The sequence below is a fragment of the Notolepis coatsorum genome, assembly GCF_963971535.1.
Source record: "Notolepis coatsorum genome assembly, chromosome: 7".
Lineage (NCBI taxonomy): Eukaryota > Metazoa > Chordata > Actinopteri > Aulopiformes > Paralepididae > Notolepis > Notolepis coatsorum.
In genome coordinates, this window is record NC_140171.1 from 107,221,077 (window position 1) to 107,245,218 (window position 24,142).

At 45.3% G+C, this 24,142-nt stretch overlaps 1 protein-coding gene across 1 annotated transcript; it reads right to left on the reverse strand.

The window, feature by feature from the left end:
* Positions 1-8,135: 8,135 nt before the first annotated feature.
* caly (calcyon neuron-specific vesicular protein) lies at positions 8,136-17,305 on the reverse strand (the record flags this gene model as incomplete). The annotated part of the gene is made up of 5 exons (XM_084318343.1): positions 8,136-8,294; positions 11,930-12,043; positions 15,046-15,153; positions 16,639-16,705; positions 17,235-17,305. The coding sequence occupies 5 exons, from the start codon at positions 17,303-17,305 to the stop codon at positions 8,136-8,138; spliced, it is 519 nt and encodes a 172-aa protein (XP_084174469.1).
* Positions 17,306-24,142: the final 6,837 nt, after the last annotated feature.

The following is a 24,142-nucleotide window of genomic DNA, read 5'->3' on the forward strand; positions in this document are numbered from 1 at the left end:
GGTATCGCGCTGTTGCCTCCCACTCCCGTCAAACCGGCAGGGTCTGCAAAGGAGAGGCTGGCGTGATTTGAGTGGTAGCAATATCACTGCAGGGCTTCGGCGTGTAGGAGCCCATGGGGTCCTCAGGCCTTGCGTGTCTGGCTGCGGAACGGCTCCTCAGCGTGTGCTGGAGGGGTGTTCAGGGGGTGAGTGTGTGTCCACAAGTTTGATGACCGCTCCTCCCGTATCAAACCGGCCCTTTCTGTCGGGGTCCCCCCTTGGGTGCTTTGCACGACGGGGGGGACCGGGCCAATTATCTGCTGTTCCTTGCGGCCCAGCGTCAGTTGACGGCGGGGGCGCTGTGGGATTATATTCACATATGGCGACGGGAATGTCCCTTGAATCGGTGGATGAGGAGAACGTTAGAGGCGGGGCTGGTTTTGCAGTTTGCGCGGCCCCATCCTCCGTTCTCAGGTTTGGTGCCGACCCTATTGTTAGGGTCGGGCGCGGTGACAGCCCTGGCCGACGAGATTCAATCTCTGTTGGCGAAGCAGGCCGTCGTTGTGGTCCCGAGAGAGGACGCAATGTCAGGCGTCTACTCCCGTTATTTTCTGGTGCCCAAGAAAACTGGGGGGGTCAGACCTATACTGAATCTGTCCATGTTCAATCGGTTGATTGTAGTGAGACCATTCAGGATGTTGACCGTCCGACTCCTTCTGCTTGCTGTCAGGAGGGGGGACTGGTTCACCTCCATAGACCTGAAGGATGCGTATTTTCACATACCCATTTTCCCTCCTCACAGGAAGTTCCTACGGTTCCTGTTTCAGGGCGTAGCGTACGAGTACCACAGAATGCCGTTCGGTTATTCTCTGGCTCCCCGCACATTCACCAAGTGCGTGGCGGCTGCTCTGGGGCCTTTACGTCGTCGGGGGATACGAGTTCTGTTCTATCTCGACGACATTCTGCTCCTCAGCCGTTCAGAGGAGGTTGCCAGGTCTCATACTCGACTGGTGGTGGAATTCCTCACCAGCCTGGGTTTTGCTGTGAATTGGAAGAAGAGTACCCCTCTTCCCAGTCAACAGGTGGAGTACTTGGGCTTGACATTGAGGTCGAAGCCCATGCTTGCGACCCTCTCGGAGCAGCGTCGGGGGGATCTCCGTCACGCGCTCGGGGGTTTCCGTCTGGGAGGGACGGTTACGGCGCTGCAGGTGATGCGTCTGCTGGGCCTTATGTCGGCGGCCCACACGGTGGTTCCTCTTGGCCTCCTCTTTATGAGGCGGATACAGAGGTGGTTTCTCTCTTTGAGAATAGATCCGGTGTGGGGCAAAGGGAGACGGTTGACGGTTCCTTTGTCGATATGGGGGGATCTCGCCCACTGGGGGAGGCTGGGTATCCTCTCCGCTGGGGTCCCCATGGGCAGCAGTGGCTCCCACGTCACGGTTTTCACCGACGCCTCTCTCACAGGTTGGGGAGGGGCGTTTCGGACCCACGCAGTGGGGGGCAGCTGGACGGGTCATGCCGACCCAGCTGTCCTGCATATCAATGTGTTGGAGTTGAAGGCGGTCCTCCTGGTCCTCAAACGGCTCGGCCACCTGGTGGTAGGCAAGCATGTTTTGATCAGGACGGACAATGTGACGGCGGCGGCGTATATCAACAGGCAGGGTGGGACTCGTTCCGCCCGCCTGCTCCGGGTGGCGCGCGAACTGTTGCTATGGGCATCCCGCAGGCTGCGCAGTCTGCGGGCGCTCCACGTTCCTGGTACGGAAAATGTGGCGGCGGATATAATGTCTCGGGGCGGTCCTCGTCGCGACGAGTGGGAACTCCGCCCCGACATAGTCAGACAGATCTGGGATCGGTTCGGGGAGGCCTCGGTAGATCTGTTTGCGTGCCGACGTTCTCACAAGTGCCCCTTGTGGTTCTCGCTCAGTCGAGCGGATCATCCCCCCTTGGGGGTGGATGCCTTCTCGACCTTTCCGTGGCCGCCCGGTCTTCTGTACGCCTTCCCTCCTGTACAGCTGTTGAGTCAGCTGTTGGAGCGGATACGGAGGGAGCGCAGGACGGTGATCCTGGTCGCGCCGGACCGGGGCACATCAGTGTGGTTCCCGGTCTTAATCCAGCTTCTGGTCGCTCCTCCTTGGGTCATTCCGTGGTCAGCGACGGCCCTCTCGCAGCACTACGGAGTGCTTGTCCAGCCTCCGGTGTTGGGTCAACGCCTGGTGGTGTGGCTGGTGGGAGGGTGAGTCTGGAGAGGATGGATCCCGCAGTGGTTGATACCATCCGGTGTGCGCATGCTCCCTCCACTGTCGCGGTTTACGCGGGCAGGTGGCGTGCGTTCCAAGAATGGTGTAAGGGGGGGGGCTGGGACCCAGTCTCCTGCCCCCTGGATGCTGTTCTGGGTTATCTCCAGTCTCTCCTTGATAGTCTGTCGGCTTCGACAGTGAGGGTATATGCAGCAGCTATATCCTCCTATCATGAGGGATTTGAGGGGGATGTCTTGTTCAGCCACCCTCTTGTGAAGCGTTTCCTGCTTGGCGCTCGACGCGTTAAGCCGGTGCAACGCTCCTTGGCTCCGACTTGGGATCTTCAATTGGTCCTCGGTCGGTTGTCCTTGGCCCCGTTTGAGCCGCTCGAGCAGGCGCCGTTGGGACGGCTGTCTTTCAAGACCGCGTTCCTACTGGCTGTCACTTCCGCTAAACGCGTGGGTGAGCTCTGTGCTCTCTCGGTACGTCCAGAGTGCCTGTCTTTTCGGACCGATTGCGGTGCCACTCTGCGACCTAATCCTGCTTTCGTGCCTAAGAATATCCGGAGTTCCTTCCGCTCCCGGGATATTGTGGTTCAGGCTTTTCGTCCTCCTCCTCACACTAGTGAGTTAGATGCGGGCCTTCACCTGTCATGTCCAGTCCGTGCTTTGGGGTTTTACCTCAGCCGTACTCAGGACTTCAGGGTTACCGACCAGCTTTTTGTCTGTTACGGTGGGGCTCGTGCTGGTAAGGCACTGTCGAAGCAGCGCCTGTCCCATTGGTTGTGCGAGGGTATTGCCCTCTGCTACACGTTGGCTGGGCAGGATCCCCCTGGGGGCGTCAGGGCGCACTCCACTCGTGGGGTGGCTGCCTCTGCCGCTCTCCTGGGTGGGGCCTCGGTGGAGGACATCTGTGCTGCAGCTTCATGGTCCTCACCGGGCCCCTTTGTAAGGTTTTACCTCATGGACATGACCGGGGGTTCTGTCTCCCAGGCGGTTCTGGGGTCTGTGGCCTTTCCTGCTTCCCGTCCTTTGGTCGGGTAGCAGGAGTGTATGGGTATGGGCCGCAGTGTGTTGAGTCACACGTGGTTCCGCCTGTACGGTGTGTTCAAGGGGTTCTGGCTCCCTCTTGTTCGCATTCAGGTGGAGTTGACTGCGCCCCCCCTTCGTTAGGAAGGATGGGGTGACAGGGCTCCCCGCACCCCTTGATGTGGGCTTACGGGTCCTCAGGGGGTACATCTGTCGGGTCTCGCGCCCGCTCTTCCCCATTATCTTGTAAGGCTCAGAGCGGGACGCGATGCTATACGAAATATAACGATAGGTTATGTAGATAACCTAGTTATATTAGTATTGGCTAAGCGTCCCGCTCTGCGCGCCCTGAGTTCCCTCTTGAGGGGTCTTTTCCTGGGACGGGTTTTTGGCGAGGAAGGGTGTTTCATGACCAGAGTCATGGTTATATGGGTGGTACCACCATAAGGGGCGGGGCCCCATACAGGTGGGGTGCATGTGTTTTTTGTTCGTGGGGGATATATTAGGTATCACAGGAGATATAGAGTATCTCGTAAGGCGCAGAGCGGGACGCTTAGCCAATACTAATATAACTCGTTCTTCATGTCTGGTTATTATTAGCATGGTGTTATTCACTGTCAAAGATGCAAAGAAAAATCATAATTCATATTCTCCTTTGTTTCAACACAATTTAAGCAAGCCTAGTAATAGACTCTATATATATATATATATATATATATATATATATATATATATATATATATATATATATATATATATATATATATATATATATATATATATATATATATATATATATAGTCTATTACTAGGCTTGTGTTGGGGAAAATGTGTATATGAAGTGAACTAGTTTAATATGGGTCAACTAAGCAGTACTGAAAGACGGTCTGGCTGATGTTCTTAAAACAATTTGGAGATAGGCAGATAGACATTTCAGTACATCACGTTGTGTGCTTTAATCTTATACATCATATCTTGTCCTTTTCTCTCTTTCATACACAAACATATACACACACATCTCACTAATCTTTTCTCTCTTTCATACACAAACATATACACACACATCTCACTAATCTTTTCTCTCTTTCATACACACACATATACACACACACATCTCACTAATCTTGACTCTCTCTTTCATACATACACATATACACACACACATCTCACTAATCTTGCATCTCTCTTCGATGTTAAATCTATGTTCTTCTTAATGTCTTTATCTCTCTTTGATGTTCTTAATGTTTTTATCTCTCTTCGATGTTAAATCTATGTTCTTCTTAATGTCTTTATCTCTCTTCGATGTTAAATCTACGTGTCATCTTAATGTACGTCATGTCATATCTGATATGATATGACACGTCATCATATCTGTCATGTGGGGGCAGGGCTGAGAAGGGATTTATGGGACAAGCAGAGGGATTGAGAAGTTAGAGTGTTTTTCTTCAACTGTGGTGACCGTCTGCTGATCCATAGCTCTGCTGTTAAACTTTCTTTCATTAAACAAATTGCCTGTTGAAATTGGAACTATCGTCTCTTGCTCTGTTAACAACCATCAGCCACAACATTTGGTGACCCTGACGTGATGACGGACTATGAGGTCGCTATCGACTGGGTCGCCAGCCGGTTGGGAGAGCGTTATGACCCTGTTTATAGTCACAGACACGCGGGATGTGGGACCGTGAGTGACTGGACAACAGTGGCATGAATGCACCTGGCTCAATGTACAGTCAGGCCACAGTAACCTTACTAACCGATACAGGGTTAGTAGGCGAGTTGTGCTTCTGTGATCAGCAGGTTTGAAAAGAACCACTGGGAAGCAGAAGGGTAAGGGGTGTCAATTCAGAGGAATCTGGATTGTCTCTCCTAAGGTTGGAAAGGGACCCAGCCTTAAACTGCACCTGAAGGTAAAATAAGGGGACTGCTTCCGTTCATGAGAGGAGACCTTACCGCCGGAAGTGGAGACCTGCATCTCTGTTGGGGGAGAGGGGCCGACGTCGGACAAGGCAGTCCTGAGAAAGGAGCTGGTTGTTGCGTCGTAGCGGACTGCCTAAACCTTACGGGGAGAGGTGCATCTAAGTAGGGGAAGGAGTGCATCCGAACGGGAGGAGGGTACTCTTAACTGGAAGGAGGTTAAAAGGGTCAAAGCGTCTCGTTTAGTTAGACGTTCACATTTTCTTGGTTATATGATTTGGGTGGGACTAGGGATAGCCCCAAACGGGGGAATGTTGGGGAAAATGTGTATATGAAGTGAACTAGTTTAATATGGGTCAACTAAGCAGTACTGAAAGACGGTCTGGCTGATGTTCTTAAAACAATTTGGAGATAGGCAGATAGACATTTCAGTACATCACGTTGTGTGCTTTAATCTTATACATCATATCTTGTCCTTTTCTCTCTTTCATACACAAACATATACACACACATCTCACTAATCTTTTCTCTCTTTCATACACAAACATATACACACACATCTCACTAATCTTTTCTCTCTTTCATACACACACATATACACACACACATCTCACTAATCTTGACTCTCTCTTTCATACATACACATATACACACACACACATCTCACTAATCTTGCATCTCTCTTCGATGTTAAATCTATGTTCTTCTTAATGTCTTTATCTCTCTTTGATGTTCTTAATGTTTTTATCTCTCTTCGATGTTAAATCTATGTTCTTCTTAATGTCTTTATCTCTCTTCGATGTTAAATCTACGTGTCATCTTAATGTACGTCATGTCATATCTGATATGATATGACACGTCATCATATCTGTCATGTGGGGGCAGGGCTGAGAAGGGATTTATGGGACAAGCAGAGGGATTGAGAAGTTAGAGTGTTTTTCTTCAACTGTGGTGACCGTCTGCTGATCCATAGCTCTGCTGTTAAACTTTCTTTCATTAAACAAATTGCCTGTTGAAATTGGAACTATCGTCTCTTGCTGTGTTAACAACCATCAGCCACAACACTTGCTTAAATTGTGTCCGGGAATCGAACCCTGGTCGGCCGCTTCGTGATGCAGCACGTTACATGGTTCGCCACTTGGGCGCCCCAGACACAATATTTCTGACACTGGGAATACATTCACTGAGGTCCATAGATGTCCATAGATACCAAGAACATGCAAATGGACCTTGTAGAAGTGGAGCAATATTCCATTTACTTAGGTATGTATTTTAGGCGGATTTTCTGAAAATAGGTCTCCGGGCTTAACACTTTGAGAGCCAGCCACGAGAAAACTCGTTAGTTCATGTCATGCGTTGTGTGCCAAGAACGAGAAACTCGTTATTTAATCGTTTTATTTTTTTCGATTTCCATTCATTTTTCATCAATCTAGCCTCACGTTACCAGTGGGGATCTATCTGAGCTCGAACAGGGAAAATACCGCCCCCTATCGTCTCTCCGGATGGTATTGCACCCATTGGATTGGACTGAATGAAATGGATGGGATAAAAAGAGTCCGGAATCCACATTTTACTTGTCAGGCATGTAACCAGAGACGATCCCATTCATTGCCGAGCCGCAGAACAGCGTGGAATATGTGTTTCCAGTACCCAGCGTTGGATCAATAAACGCGATTGATATTTGGAATGGCGATCAGGAATTGGAATAATCTTTTTGGAGAACATCTGATCTGAGGTAAGGAATCTATTTGACCAGTCTTGGGATAATCAGAGTTTTTTTCACCTATATCTCAGCGTGTCCCATATGTGTGTGTGTGGCTGTGAGTGTGTGTGTGCTGATCAGGAAATAAGATAATCGTTTTTTCAGCCCGCTTCTGTAGCGTGCATAAGTACACATATACTATCAATAATCTAGCGTTTATTTGAAAACTATTCATAAATAGGCCGAAAAATGACAATGTGTTTTGTGTATTCCAGTAAAGCGCGATTCCTGCAGAATTTTTCTGGACGTTTAAAAAAACAAGCGTTTTTCAAAATGGTATAAAACGGAAATGTACCGATTAAAAAACAATCCGTTTAGACAATGTTGACTGCAAACCAGTCATTGATAAGCGACGGGCGTATTAGACACATAGCCATAATTTAAGATATAGTTTATGCGTTCGCAAATGTGCTCGCCCTCCCATTGACTACAGCGCTGGCACTCAAGCACTATTTCTGGCGCCCCCTGCTGGCACTCAAAGTGTTAAGAGGTCAAGTCTGAGTCCTCCTCTGCACCTTCCGAGTCGGAATGCAGTCAATGCTCGAGTCCAAGTCCAAGTCCCGAGTCATCAGTGCTCAAGTCCAAGTCGAGTCACGAGTCCTGAAAATCAGTCCTGGACTCGAGTACTACAACACTGGCATACACACACACACACACACACACACACACACACACACACACACACACACACACACACACACACACACACACACGCGCGCGCACACACACACACACACACACACACACACACACACACACACACACACACACACACACACACACACACACACACACACACACATATACACACACTTCTCTCACCTCTTGCTTTCTCACATACTAGCTAAACGTGCACACACACACAAACACACACACAAACACACACACAAACACATACACACACACACCTACACACACACACACACAGAATGCACAAGGCGTGGTTTTCATTGACTCTGCTGCAAACACATTCCCTGACACTTCACTAATATTTCTTGGCTTCCACAACTCCAGCTGAATCCCTCCTCCAAAAAATATGTTTTCTCCCCCCCCTACGCACTTCGTACCAGCGTTTTCTTTCCTAACCGACCACATGGATTCCTCCTCCTCCTCCAATCCCTTCTTCACTCCTCTCCCTCTCTCTCGCCGGTTCCATGGCCCCCTTACGACTCCTCCGTCGTGCTGGTGATGGGTAACCATGGCGACGGGAGGTCAGGGCCTGGTCCTCTCGGCCTGGTCGCCGCGGTGACCGAGGGCGGCGTGGAGCCTGGCGGGAGAGCCACTGCTGCGGGCTCCTGTCTCCAGCTGCTGCTGCTGCTGCTGCCGCTCAGTGTGGTCCGTCTCCAGGGCTCCCGGGGTGCAGTGTTTCTGCTGTCATGACGACGGGCAGAGATAAACATTTTTATTAAAGAAAACATGATCCGTAATAATCGTAATAAATCTGTTGTTGTGAATGTACAGTATAATGATGTTTAAAAGTCTAGACCCTGAAAATAAGACCATGACCCTTTTAATTTTTTTTTTATTTTCTAAGAAAAGAAAACCGTCTTATATTCGGCACACGGAATGTGCAAAACAACCTGTCGATCAGAGACTGGGAATTTTTTTTTGTATTTCTTTAGTTTAAAGCTGCTGGTGCCTCTGAGAGTCTGTGGAAAACCTTTGTCACACGTGCACGGGCTTGAAAAGTGACACACTCACACTCACACTCATTTCTCCAAAAGTTGCCTCCTGCAGCTTTAAGGAGATGAATGCTATAACGATGTTCCAGGTAAGGAAATTCAATTAACGTTCATGTTCTGTTCTTCAAAAGCCTCGCCAAGAGGAGATGCCTCTCAATAGTATCACCCTAATGATCCAGCAACACCCCTGGCCGTGAAGAGAAAGACTATTACAGGCATGTTAATGTTACCACACACACGCATGCACGCACACACGCACGCACACACACACACACACACACACATGCACGCACGCACGCACACACACACACGCACACACACACACACACACGCACACACGCACGCACGCACGCACGCACGCACGCACGCACGCACGCACACACACACACACACACGCACGCACGCACGCACACACACACACACACACACACACACACACACACACACACACACACACACACAAGCATGCACTAACACGCACACATGCATATACACACACACACACACACACACACACACAGACACACACAGACACACACAGAAAGAAAGCTGCTGCAGTGCACGCTGTCCTCTATTCTCACTCTGTTTTTCATGTCTCCTATGACATGTTAGCGGGAAAAGAAAAACGCTGAGAGCCAACTGTAACTGGTAGAACTTCAAAAGCTTTGCCGGAAGCTCTCCCCTCCCCTCCTCGCTCCCCCACCTCCTCCGCTAAGCCTTTAATCACAGTTTAGTCACGCTCAACACTAATTAAAGACCCCTCTGATTCACAGGCAGGCGTCCCAATCTCTGCCTGACCAAAAAGCAGTCTCTCTCTCTCTTCATTTTTCTTCTGCAAGACAGGCTCTTTAACTAATGTGTGTTGCGGCCCTGGCTTGCTACATGATGCCTCAAATGTGTAGCTGGGAGATAATGGGTTTATGTTCCCGCACCCTGCACTCTCTGCGAATCCTTCACAAGTCTCTGATGTGAGGACGGGCTGAGAAACAATACACCAGAGGAGGTGCATTGTAGAATGTGTAAGTACCTTCAGAGTGGATGTCTTACAGGCTACTTGGGACAGGATAATATGTAGTGTAAGTCTGTATTAGACAAATGCTGCTCTCCTTATATAAAGGTACATACTTATATTATTATTATTGATATAGGGATCGGCATCGATTTTCGAATATTCAAATTGTCATTAAATTAATAAAAATATAATAGTGTATGTGAAAAATAAAATATATTCCCTTGTTGTGGGGCGATGGTGGCTCAGGAGGTAGAGCAGAGGTGCCTGGTTCGATTCCCACTCCCCCCGGCAGCATGTCAAAGTAGCCTTGAACAAGACGCTTAACCCCTAACTGCTCCCGATGAGATGGGTTGTAAATGCAGTCCATTTCACCATTTACCAGCACCTACACTGTGTAGTGTATTGAGAGGGAACCCTATTAACTGTTACACTGCTGAACGGCATGCCGGGTACAGGTAGCTAGCTAGCCAGGTAGCATAATGGTCTGTTAGCAGCTGGGAGAACAGAAAAGAAAGATGAAGAAAGAGAGACCGGAGATATTACATGGTAGCAAGGTTTTGTATGTTTGCCATGTTGTTTCACTAAGGCCATGTTTAGACGGAAACGCTAGCAGGTGAATCCGGAAAAATATTTTTTCGGATGTGCCTTTTGTTTATACGGCAACGGCGTTTTTGCGGGGAGAATCCGCAAAAAAGTGAGACCACCTTCCTGGGTGGAAATCCTAGAAACGATACACCTTCACGCTATCATCTGAACAGTCAAACCGCATAAAACTATGACGAAAGGGTTGTCAAGGCTCTCGTCGCGTACTGCTTACGTCACAGGCATGCGCCAGTAGCCTAGAAGCGTAAACAAAGCGAACAAGCATGTCTGATTCTATCCACGGAGATCACCTGAAGGCTACATTGGCAGTACTTTTAAATACACAATTATCAGTCCAGCGGCTATCGCAACTATTAGTGACTGGAGCCACTGTCTGTGTGACTCTGCTTTGGTCCAATCACATTCCCCCACCCACAGTCTTCGAATCAGAGTCAGAGTAGGGCGGGTCTTCACAGCAGCCTGGTTGTCTCAACGACCTGAGGCAGTGTAGCGTATGGGTTGCGTGAATATTTTCCCTAATGGAGTTGCTCTTCCGCGTTCGGTTTGCACGATCTGATTGGCCACTAACGTTTCTGGTCATGTGACATCTGCGCCAATCGTGTGACAGCGGGGCTCCGTCGTCTCGAGTCGACTACACTTTTACAGCCTTGTCTGCACGCAGAATTCGATCCCAAAACACAAGTCTAAACGCAACATTAAAAGTGAGACCGCAAGACGACTTTTACGGTTTCTGTTCAGACTCTCTCTGTCTAAACATGGCCTAAGTTCACACATTTCAAGCATCAGTGATGTAACTTTCAAAATCAATGTTTTTGTTCCCGGAAAAAACGCCAGCTTGGTCTGCTAGCGTTAGCTGTTAGCAATGACAGCAGCCAGCTAGCTCGCTAGTTGGATCATCTCATTAACGTGTGTGTTTGTTGGGGGGTATTCAAATTGTATTCGAATAGTTCCCATTGACTATCGAATAGTTCCAATTGAGTATCGAATAGCAATTTTGCACATTTTTCCAATCCCTACCTTGATGATTTAACAATGTAATGTTAGCAGAAGCGAAGGTTAGGGAGTTTGAGTTTCCTTGGCCTTTGTTTTTCATGCAAATCTATAATTATAAAGGTGTGTGTAGTGTGTGTGTGTGTGTGTGTGTGTGTGTGTGTGTGTGTGTGTGTGTGTTATTGACTATGATTTCAATTAATTCATTCTTTCAATCTTTATTTCCTCATTTACAATGAGGTCGAACATAAACATAATAAATACATGCAAATACAATAAACAACACAATATACAGTAAGTGCAACCATCATAGAAACGTGCACAATCAATTAAATGTATCAATTAAAACAATTGCAGATTATGGTGGGATGGTTGGTGATCAAGGATTTAAACTGACCAAAGGAAACCAACGTATCTAATGCTATGAGATCACATTGCAGAGTGTCTACACCTGAAGACGTCTGTTGCACGTCTCCTGTGTCTGTATTCATCCGTCTGACCTTCATCTACCAGCTCTTCCTCCCCAGTGCTCATATGCACAATGCGACTGGATTACATCCAGACGATGTATGTTCTGCTTCCGATCACATTGCGAGCCTGACCACTGGGAACGTGTTGTCTAGCTCACAGGACCAGACCGGTCGGCTAACGCATCCTGTGTGCGACTGGGTGGAAAGTGTAACCGTGTGTGCGTGCACGTGTGTGTGTGTGGTGTTTACCTTGAGCGCGAAGCCTTCGGGGCAGGTGAGCTTGTCGTACCACATGGCTTTGTACATAACCAGGAGGAGGAGGCTACCTAGGAAGACCAGCGTGATGAGAATCAGACCTGCGAGCTGGTCAACACACACACACACACACACACACACACACACACACACACACACACACACACACACACACACACACACACACACACACACACACACACACACACACACACACACACACACACACACACACACACACTTTTTAAATGCTTTATTTAAATCTGTTAATTAAAGGAGCACCCCGCAAAAAAACTGATTTATTTTGCCATATTCCAAAACTATAAACTGCCTTGTACAAATTAGAGTTAAAGGTCCCATGCAAGGTCCCATTGTTTCCTAGCAATGGGGGATCATATCAATGTGGTCTGTGTCTCTAATTCTCATTTTGACTCATCAGTCTAGTCTCAAGTTCACGAGATCTTCCCTCACTCAACTAAGCCATTCTGATTTGACTGTTTTGCTGATGTGAATAAGGCACTGATTTGCATATCTCCGCCCCTGGTTGTAGGCACCTCCACCGCCCACAATCAACCATTATTTAGTGCAGAGACCAGAGACCGCAAGGAAGTGCAGTGAGTTAGCCTAACCTAAGAAGTATGAGCAACACGGGCAAGAAATGTGCTGTTCCTGGCTTCCAAGCTGTATTGTGTCTTTGCACACATTTCCTAATGATGTTGTGCTTCGCCAGCAATGGGCCAAGTTCGTTTTTGGATTTTTGCAAAGACGAAGGATAATGCTGCCGTGATTTCCTGGCTGTTGCTAAAGAAGGGAGCTAACCTGTACCAAGTCTTCGGGAACGAAAGAAAGCATCGAATCAGTAAGTACATACAGTACGTCGTAATTAGTTAATTAGCAGTAGGACCTCGTTCATTCATCCGTTTGTGTATTACGGTACTCTTCCGTGTGTGTGTGCGTGCATTTCATATGGGAGTTGAAGCTGAGCCATTGGCCATTGATTCACTGTCTGTTATATTTATTATGGACAGAAGTTGTCAAATCATTACTCAGCAACTGTCAACTGTCTGCACATGTGTCAATAGTGTATTAACGTTACTATTACTGTAGCGTTTCTGCATTTTGCGATTTCCCTATGTCTTATACAGTAGGAAGGAGGAAGAAGTGGGTGTTCCTATGACTTGTATTCAGCTTACAGCTTCGAAACTCCACTTATTTCGTTTTACAATGGCAAAGCCTTTTAAATATAATCAAAACGTTCCCGCACACACACACACACACACACACACACACACACACACACACACACACACACACAATTAAAGGAGCACCCCGCAAAAAAACTTATTTATTTTGCCATATTCCAAAACTATAAACTGCCTTGTACAAATTAGAGTTAAAGGTCCCATGTCTTATAAATGGCCTTTTCCAGTGTTTAGCATTGTTTCCTAGCAATGGGGGATCATATCAATGTGGTCTGTGTCTCTAATTCTCATTTTGACTCATCATTCTAGTCCAGTGGCGGCCCGTACATTCTTCTCCATGGGGGGCGCTATACCAAACATTTTGCAAAAATGTACCATGCATTGGCGAATATTTAATTGGGTACAACTGTCACCATTGCCATCAATCAATTATGATCACAGTCAGTCAAATGCAGCCAATATGCCCTACACAATCAGAGAGAGAGAGAGAGAGAGAGAGAGAGAGAGAGAGAGAGAGAGAGAGAGAGAGAGAGAGAGAGAGAGAGAGAGAGAGAGAGAGAGAGAGAGAGAGCGAGAGAGAGAGATATCGCAACTCTACCTTGTTGTTGTTAAGTTGAAACGCACAGTGGTCCAGCAGGCAGAAGGGCTTGATAAAGTATATCCACTCCACTGTCCAGACTGTGTTGATGTCCATGCATGTCCACACTGCAATCCATATATAGCTTCTTGTTAGCCAAGTTAGCCAACAAGTACTGTGTGAGTGACGAGCTGTGTCTTTGCCCATTTCCTTGTCAAACAGCCTGCAAACTACCTGACGTTCTATCGCCCTGCTCTAAGACAAACTCTAACCTTAACCAACTTTGAAAGAGTGCCTAAGCTTAACCGTCGAAAGAACTTGCCGTCACGCTCTAAGACAAATAGCTGCATCACAACAACACAACTATCTACCAACCTAGAAACCTAGAAACCTAGAAACCTAGAAACCTAAAAACTGGCATTGGCCAATCGGAGAGAGAGCGTCTCCGCGAAATGCGGCTACGGAAATAAAATGGCGTCGGCCAATCAGAGAGCGTCTCCGAGAAATGCGGCTACGGAAATTATAGACGCTGCTGCTTAGACCGCTTCAAATCGCGCCCGGCTTCCATCATAAACATCATATTTCAACGCACAGCGCGTTACGCACTGATTGGCTGCAACGGATACAGCGATGAAACAGTGCGCGGCGTGCACGCACACTCAGAGCGCTATTGCGTCTAGCCCGAGACGAGAGAAATACGGCTAGGAGAAATGTGGCTACAGACAGTGAGTCACTTCCTGTTCAGGAAAACGATTATTTATATTTGATATATTAACGTTATATTGTGCATTGGAAACACAAACATACTTAAAATTAGTAAATATTATTCATTTTAAACATGTTTATATTATTTATAGGGCTATAAAACTAAAAACTAAAAAAGAATATTTCTTGTTCTTCTCTCTTTTAACCAGGGTTAAGCAGGGGGGTCGGCGCCCGAGCGCCCCTAGTGGCCAGCCGCCACTGGTCAAGTTCACGAGATCTTCCCTCACTCAACTAAGCCATTCTGATTTGACTGTTTTGCTGATGTGAATAAGGCACTGATTTGCATATCTCCGCCCCTCATTGTAGTCACCTCCACCGCCCACAATCAACCATTATTTAGTGCAGAGACCAGAGACCGCAAGGAAGTGCAGACTCAGACTCAGCTTCTTCCCCCAGGACATCAGAACACTGAACACTGATCTCTCCGCACACAACACACACACACACACACACACACACACACACACACACACACACACACACACACACACACACACACACACACACACACACACACACACACACACACACACACACACACACACACACGTATCTGCGTTTTGTACCTTGGCCTTCTCTGACACCTGCCTGTAGAAGTTGATGTTGACACCAGGCAGGTGCAGCTTGTGCTTTCTCTTCTGCAGCTGGTACTCTGTGGTGGTCCTCACAAAGACCTGCAGCAAGATGAGCACATTACTCACAAAGACCTGCAGCAAGATGAGCACATTACTCACAAAGACCTGCAGCAAGATGAGCACATTACTCACAAAGACCTGCAGCAAGATGAGCACATTACTCACAAAGACCTGCAGCAAGATGAGCACATTACTCACAAAGACATGCAGCAAGATGAGCACATTACTCACAAAGACCTGCAGCAAGATGAGCACATTACTCACAAAGACATGCAGCAAGATGAGCACATTACTCACAAAGACCTGCAGCAAGATGAGCACATTACTCACAAAGACATGCATCAAGATAAGCACATTACTCACAAAGACCTGCAGCAAGATGAGCACATTACTCACAAAGACATGCATCAAGATAAGCACATTACTCACAAAGACTTGCAGCAAGATGAGCACATTACTCACAAAGACCTGCAGCAAGATGAGCACATTACTCACAAAGACCTGCAGCAAGATGAGCACATTACTCACAAAGACCTGCAGCAAGATGAGCACATTACTCACAAAGACCTGCAGCAAGACGAGCACATTACTCACAAAGCCGTGCAGTGAGACAAGCACATTGTCACAGTCCACAGTCGATCACAAAAGTCACAGTAGAGTCGAGCTGGGAGGTACTGTTGTAATATACTCTAGAGTCGAGTGATATAATATTCTGACCATATTGCCCCTGACACTGAGTGGCTGATGCCAGAGTATAATAGTGTGGATAGGGGATACAGCAGGGCTCCGTGTCAGGGCCTAGTGCTGAGAAGGTAAGTACACCCACATGCATTTTAATGGTGTTTGTCCAGACATAATAATGTAGCCAGGCGGGCTGTTCTACAGTAGGCATGTGTTGTGATCTGTGGGCCGCGGCCGTGCACATGTAGTGCAAGGTTTGTTGTGGTCATAGTACAGCGCAGATACATAGGTGTTTGAGGGGAGAACACACACATAGAAGGGCAAGACAGTCAGAAAGACACACACACACAAACACACACATGCCCACACACACACACACAAAAAATACATATTATGGGCAAGCAGACACCGACACATGCACACACACACACACACACACACACACACACACACACACACACACACACACACACACACACACACACACACACACACACACACACACACACACACACACACACACGGACAGACAGACAAACGCAGTCACTCACTCAAACACACACACACAAAATACACATTATGGGCAAGCAGATACCCACACATGCATACACACACACGCAGGCAGACACAGTCACTCTCTCTCTCTCTCTCTCTCTCTCTCTCTCTCTCTCTCTCTCTCTCTCTCTCTCTCTCTCTCTCTCTCTCTCTCTCTCTCTCTCTCTCTCTCTCTCTCTCTCTCTCTCTCTCTCTCACACACATGCATACACACACACAAACACAAAATACACATTATGGGCAAGCAGACACCCATACACACACACCACCCACGGCTTCAGTCCATACCTTGTCGGGGAATGGATGCTGGAGCTGGTTGACCTCCAGGGGAGTGATGAGGGGGACGTTAGAAAGACTCAGAAGAAGCTTCTATCCCCAGGCCATCAGGCTGCTAAACGAACAATAAACACTATGCAACAACCATCAAATGCACACAGCACACACACCCACACGCACACACTCACTCAAACAAACAACACACTGCAGCACCCACTCTCCACACTTTAGATCACACAAACACACTTTACACTTTATATTTATTGATAAAGGATTTGCACTACAACTCGTACACCTACTGTGAATTGTACCTAAATTGCACCTCGTCCCATTTCTGCCTTGCACTATATAGTATTGTATATTAGTACACTGCACAGTATTGTATATTGTATGGTAACTCAGTTACGTATATTCTGCATCGAACATTGTACATATGTCTAAACTGAACACTGTGACCTAATTTTTTTACCTCTAATTTTACTATGTTATTTTATTTCATACTTATCTTGTCTTGCACAGTCTCTGGAGCGTAACAGTAAGAAGCATTTTGTATAAAAGTATTCTGTACTTCTGTATGACAACTATTAAAGAAACTTGAAACTTGAAACTTATAGAAGCCATCATCCACAGACGGCTGTTTCTCCACTTTATCACTCAGATGGCTTCCCAGCTTCACCATGGCTGCCTGGCTGCATGCAGAGGTGTGAGAGCAGAGGGAGGCAGCTCCATGTGGGTGTCCTGTTCCCCACTGGTGCCAATAATAACCTTCTCACTGTCTATACTATGTACTGTCTATACTATGTACTATCTATGTACTATGTACTGTCTATGTACTATGTACTGTCTATGTACTGTCTATGTACTATGTACTAGTTATACTATGTACTGTCTATGTACTATGTACTGTCTATGTACTGGCTATGTACTATGTACTGTCTATATACTGTCTATGTACTGTCTATGTACTGTATATGTACTATGTACTGTCTATGTTACTATGTACTCTCTATGTACTATGTACTGTCTATGTACTGTCTATGTACTATGTACTGTGTATGTACTATGTACTGTCTATGTACTATGTACTGTCTATGTACTGTATATGTACTATGTACTGTCTATATACTGTCTATGTACTGTCTATGTACTATGTACTGTCTATGTACTGTATATGTACTATGTACTGTCTATGTACTGTCTATGTACTATGTACTGTATAATGTACTATGTACTATGTACTGTCCATACTACTATGTACTGTCTATGTACTGTCTATACTACTATGTACCGTCTATGTACTATGTACTGTCTATGTACTGTCTATGTACTATGTGTCTATAGGGAGGTGTAGTCTGACGTCACTGCATGGTTGTTCCACCCGTATAGGGATTCATCATTGGGAAAATGGATTATCAGCTATTGTAACAATTATGCCACATGGAAATTGAAAAGCTTCCATTTTTGCACAAAATTAGTTCCCTTCTACCACTAACATTATTGTTTACGCATTTTTGGTTGAAATAAAGGTAGTTATAAGGTTTTTAATTTGTCGTTAAAAAATAACTACACTTACCAGGATGCAGCGCCCGAGTTACGGCAGGAGAATGCCTGTCTTTCAGTGATGTCCACGTCACGGCCAGCTGATACCAAGCTAGCTATCTAACGTTAACGTTAACTAGCTAAACGTACTATGACGTTAGCAATGTCTACTGTTGTGAACCATTTTAAATCGGGGCATGTAGAGGAGTTTCGGGAATGAGTAAAATATGCAGGTCCTCTTCTCAGACTCTGGGGCAAAGCACTGCACGCACCATGCCGGCTAGCAAGCTAGCTAGCTACTAACGTTACGTGAAAAACAATAACGTTATAAACTATACACTATGTACAACGAAACAATGATTTACATTAGTATTTACAGTGATTTAATATGCAGCGAAATAACGTTATACGATTAAAATTATAAATACAAATATGGTAACGTGGTTGTGGCTTTTAAAAATAGTGGTTAGCTTTAGAGATAAATGGTTATGATCACCGGAGCACTAGTGTTGGATGAAACAGATACTAGCCACAGATTCAGGGTCAGTTATTTTCCCATTGTACGAATTGTTAAGCTTATGGAATGTAGGGGAGAACGGGGGACGTTGTCACACGGGTAGGTTGTCACATTCATTATATTTCACCACCAGAGGGTCCTGTCTCCCATACTTTGGTATTTAAATGTCCAGAATTGGGGTCAGAGTTCACCTACATTGTCATCTTTGGAGTGAAACAGCTGCATTTGAGGTGAGAGGGCTTTTTGTGTCTTTCATGTCCATTTGTAAATATTCCGCTCCTCAGTATTTTTCTTCTAGGCTTTTACACTATTGGTTTATAATGAAACAATTATTAACCTTAAAAAGTGTGAAGGGATAGCTATAGTTTAGATTGTTGTTAGCTAGCTAACTAGTAGATGGCTGTTAGCCTTGATGCTATCAAGACATTCCAGTTGGGGTTGGTCGTCACATTTTCTTTGGGGTTGGTTGTCACATGGAGTGCCCAGACCCTACATTTGCCATCACTGTAACAAGTGAATGAGTGTTCTTATTATTATTTTTTTATATACAGTAGGATGGCCTAAAGATGTGTTCCTGTTTATGTTCATGTTAAGATGCATTAAGTTATGTATTTGTCAACTTGTCAATGCAATTAAACTGTCAAATTTAGTACTGCCTTCTTGTCTTCTTTTTAAGATTTTTTCCCATTAAAACACATGGTGACAACCAACCCCATAGTGTGTGACAATCATCCCCATGATGGGGTTGGTTGTCACAATGTGTCAGAGTGTCTTTGATAGGTGATTAACTCTTTGTTACAATACGTTGGAAAATGAGAGGGATACACATTTCAAGCCAACATCTTAAGCTTCAATTTAATGTAGGAATGACTATTGAAAGATGTTTTGATAATGAGCAATTCACACTAGAGTAAAAAGTGTGACAACGTCCCCCGTTCTCCCCTAAGGGAAATCTGATCCTAGGTCTGCGACTAAAGCCAAGTCTACGCTGTGGTGACGTCAGTCAGCAATGCCAAATGGTACAGTAGTGTAGTTTATCAGTGAACGAAAACATAAACGTTGTTATTTTGCTACCTTTATGATTAATTGTGAATATTTTCATGTTGAGCTATAGATTGTGGATTAATACGCACAGAAAGGTACACCATGCAAATGTCCATGCTTTATTTGTATTAAACGAGACGATTTAGAAATGGGCAATGGGTAAATACATTGCGTTGGACAGAGGGTGGAACACGGACAAACGAAAATGACGTAACCACTACACCTCCCTATTGCCATGAATCAGGGAACACACACACATGCACACATATGCAACACATGTACAATTACTGTAATATGATGTAATTATTATAATTATTGTATGATCATGTAAAGAATGTCACTATTAATTATGTGCTCATTTTAATGAATGTACTTTTTGGTAATGATGATATGTAATGACCACTTTTAAGTAGAAAAGCCTAACCAGGGACAGGGGTTGCAAATTAGCCTTGGCTATAAATCTTACATGTAATGCATATTGTTATGCAATGTTTTGCATTGTCCCTGACAAATAAATAAATACTTATATAAATAAAATACTACTAATACTAATACGACTATGTGCTAATAGGGCTGCTCGATAATGGCAAGAATTATAATCACGATTATTTTGATTGATATTGAAATCACAATTTTTACATCACAAATTTGTTTCTTTTCGACCAAAGGCGGCCTTTCTGTCATCTTCTACAAGTTACCAAAAACTACTGTTTGCATGGGCTTGGGGGGAGGGGCACAGCACACAGGTGAAGGAAGGTTGCGCTGCATTTACAACAAAAGACAAAATGAGAGCAACAAGGCATGCGTCACAATAGTCATTTTAACTTGGTTATTTTCCTTTCATAACAAGTTGTTCCTCACATTTTACCCATTCACTCACACATTCACACACCAACGGTGGAGGCAACCATGCAAGGTGCCGACCTGCACATTGGGAGCAATTAGGGGTTAAAGGCCAACTTGCAGGTTGTATTTTTGTTCAATAAACAATGTGACTAGGCCAACGCTGACTTTCATGAAGAGGGAAAAAAAACTTTATCGAAATTGACCCAGTTTTAGCGTTTTTATCAAACATTTTGTCGACCAAACCACAAGCTCCACGCACATGCATATTTTAATTGCATGTTTCATAGTGTGCGTGTGTCCTCTTAATGCTGACGTCACGTCAGGTGCAGGGCAGCGAGGGGCTCTGAGACTCACACACAGCTAGTGGCAGAAGCAGAGAGCCTTGCTACTACTAGCCGAGGAGTGATGAATGAAAAAGTATCTGTTTCACCTAACACTATTGCTCCATGATCATATAGCCATCCATCTCTAAAGCGAACCACTATTTGTAAAAGCCACAACCACGTTACCATATTTGTAATAATATAAATCATTGTATCGTTGTACATATTGTGTATACAACGTTAGAAGCTAACGTAGCTTAGCTTGGTAGCTATTGTGCTAACAACATGTCGCGACGTCTAGCTTGTTAGCCGGCATGAATGCCCGATTTAAAATGGTTCTCTCCTCTTTGTATACCTTTGTCATCACAAGTATTCTGCCAGGGAACTTATGGACACGACAATAGTAGTAGTTATAAAGTGTTTGAGCTTGTAACGTTAGTTAGCTCATAGCTATCGAAACTGGCTACCACGATAGCTATGAGCTAACTAACGTTACAAGCTCAAACACCTTATAACTACTACTATTGTAGTGTCCATAAGTTCCCTGGCAGAATACTTGTGATGACAAAGGTATACAAAGAGGAGAGAACCATTTTAAATCGGGCATTCATGCCGGCTAACAAGCTAGATGTCGCGACATGTTGTTAGCACAATAGTAGCCCACTCGGTGCATCACAGTGACTGTGATGCACCGAGTGGGCTACTATTGATCAACGTGTAGCTTGCATGATGCGTGTGCAGTGCTTTGCCCCACAGGTCTGAGAAGAGGACCTGCACATGATTTTACTCGTTCCCCAAACTCCTCTACATGCCCCGATCTAAAATGGTTCACGACAGTAGACATAATGCTAACGTTAGCCAGCTCCATATAGCCAGTAGTACTCTGACCCGGACGGGCATAAGGCATAAGTTGCCTGAAGTGACGTCACGGCCGTGCTAGCGTCTGATACGCTTTTAGATTTGCTCCGTGCATGTTATTCGTGCGTGGACCTTTTTAACCCTTTCTGAGTGGCATTTCCGGCGTCAAATGGGAAAAAAATTTATTAAATTAGATACCAATGATGTAAACTACCCATAATTGCAGAGTAGGGTTTAACCTGCAAGTTGGCCTTTAAGTGTCTTGCTCAAGGACACTTTGACACGCTGCCCGGGAATCGAACCGGGAACCTCCGGATTAACAGATGACTGCTCGGCCTCCTGAGCCACTGTCGCCGCCTCTGTAGCCTAATGTATAACTGTGAGCCGGTGAATCTCTGACCTCGTAAATCTTCTGTTATGAGCACTGGACTAATTCAGTGTTTATGATCCCGCTCTAAATCCAAGGTGCCATCTTTGTACGATAGCAAAGCCCCCCCCCCCCCCCCCCCCCCCCCCGCCCCCTCCACGGTGCCGAGTGCACCTTTGTTGATAATGATGCCATTTCCGCTCTCCGATCAATAGATCATGTTAATGTGGAGGGGAGAGGTGAGGGATCACTTATCTCATTCACACAATACAACCCGCCGTCGCCAAGCGACGATGCGCATGTGCCGTCAGAGCTAGCTATTACCACAGTGATACACAGCCGGTGTGTTTCAGGTCATGGAGGTGCACCTGCCTCTGGCGAGTGGAGATAGAGATAGATAGAGATAGAAGCGCTGGGTCAATATAAACAAAGGACAGTGGGCATGTGTACTGGGAATAAGATATGTGGGGGAGCAGTATAGTGGAAGTGGTGGGGTTTACACACACACACACACACACACACACACACACACACACACACACACACACACACACACACACACACACACACACACACACACACACACACACACACACACGCACACACACACACACACACACACACTGACCAGTTACTAGTCACTGCTACAAAATCTGTTATTTTCCAATTTAAAAGCAGGGATTGAAGTTGCGGGAACTGATTGTGGTCCTATGGGATAGAAGTATACTACTTGCAGGCTATGTGATTGGGTTGCAATGTGGTCATTGGTGCAGCCCATATTTCAGTCCTACATGCAGTATAGGGTGTGCAATGATTCATATGATCTGATATCATATGTGACCTTAATGGGCTGAGTGGTGGAGTCAAAGCCTGTATGTTCTCTCATTATGAATGAAAACCAGGTTGGTAAATTAAACAATATTAGGTAATGATCACTTTGATCAATTCCAGAATAATTTCAACACACAATACCGTTTTCTACTTCTTTTTAGAAATAGGCCCAAAGTAAAAAAAAGTTTTTTGCATATGATCGTAATATTAATTAATAGACTAGTAGCATAACTCAACCAAATAAATTATAGCAAGGCAGAATTCCACATGAATATTAAAACTACTGTGCCTCTTAACTTCATGGTTGTGTGGTCTTGCTCTTGCACATTATCATCTCAATTTGCTGCATTAAAGAGTGATTGATAACCATTTATGGTAAAGATCTGTCCACAATCCACATGCAACATAAAGGGTTAATAACATCTGTGTGACAGGCCTACATTTCTTCTTGCCATTTTGAGAATTGAGAAAGATAATGTTTTTACAAAAAAGCTTATACCATTGGAGCAAACTTGATCATAGTTGTACAAGTTAGGATTTAATTGAATTAAACTGATCGGATACACAAGCAAGCCTGTTTTGTATTTTTTGTAAAAATCATCACTATTCAATTATTAACATTGACTGAGGTGAATTCAGCATCAAACAAACATATTTGTGGATCATAATATCCCACAAATAGCCTAGATTATGAATGAACTAAACCTGTTGGTACTTGGCAATGGTCATGAGCCATAATTCATTAGCCATAATTCATTTATCAATGTAAGATTTCAGCGACTGATCTAACGTTGTTGTATGGGGGACCCTGATGTAAACAAGACGAAAGTCTTTCTCTGGTCTGCATCTCCTTTTTTTTAAACTTCATTTTTTAGCGTTTATCGCTTTTTCTGGTCAAGCATGACCGACAGAAACAGGTTGAATGGGATATAGATCAGGGGAAGACACTCTGAGAAAATACGGCGAGTCCGGGAGTCGAGCTCGTGTACCCCAGATCCGTGACGCGCACGGTTGTCCCCGACGCCGAAATAGCGCGGAGATACGCGGTGAGCTACTGGAGCTCCCCTGGTCTGCATCTCCTTAACAATTGTATATTGAGCTGTACTGTAGGCTACTGTACCCATTCTGCAATCTGTTAATAAAGTTTTCAATCAATCAATCAATCAATCAATCAATCAATCAATCAATCAA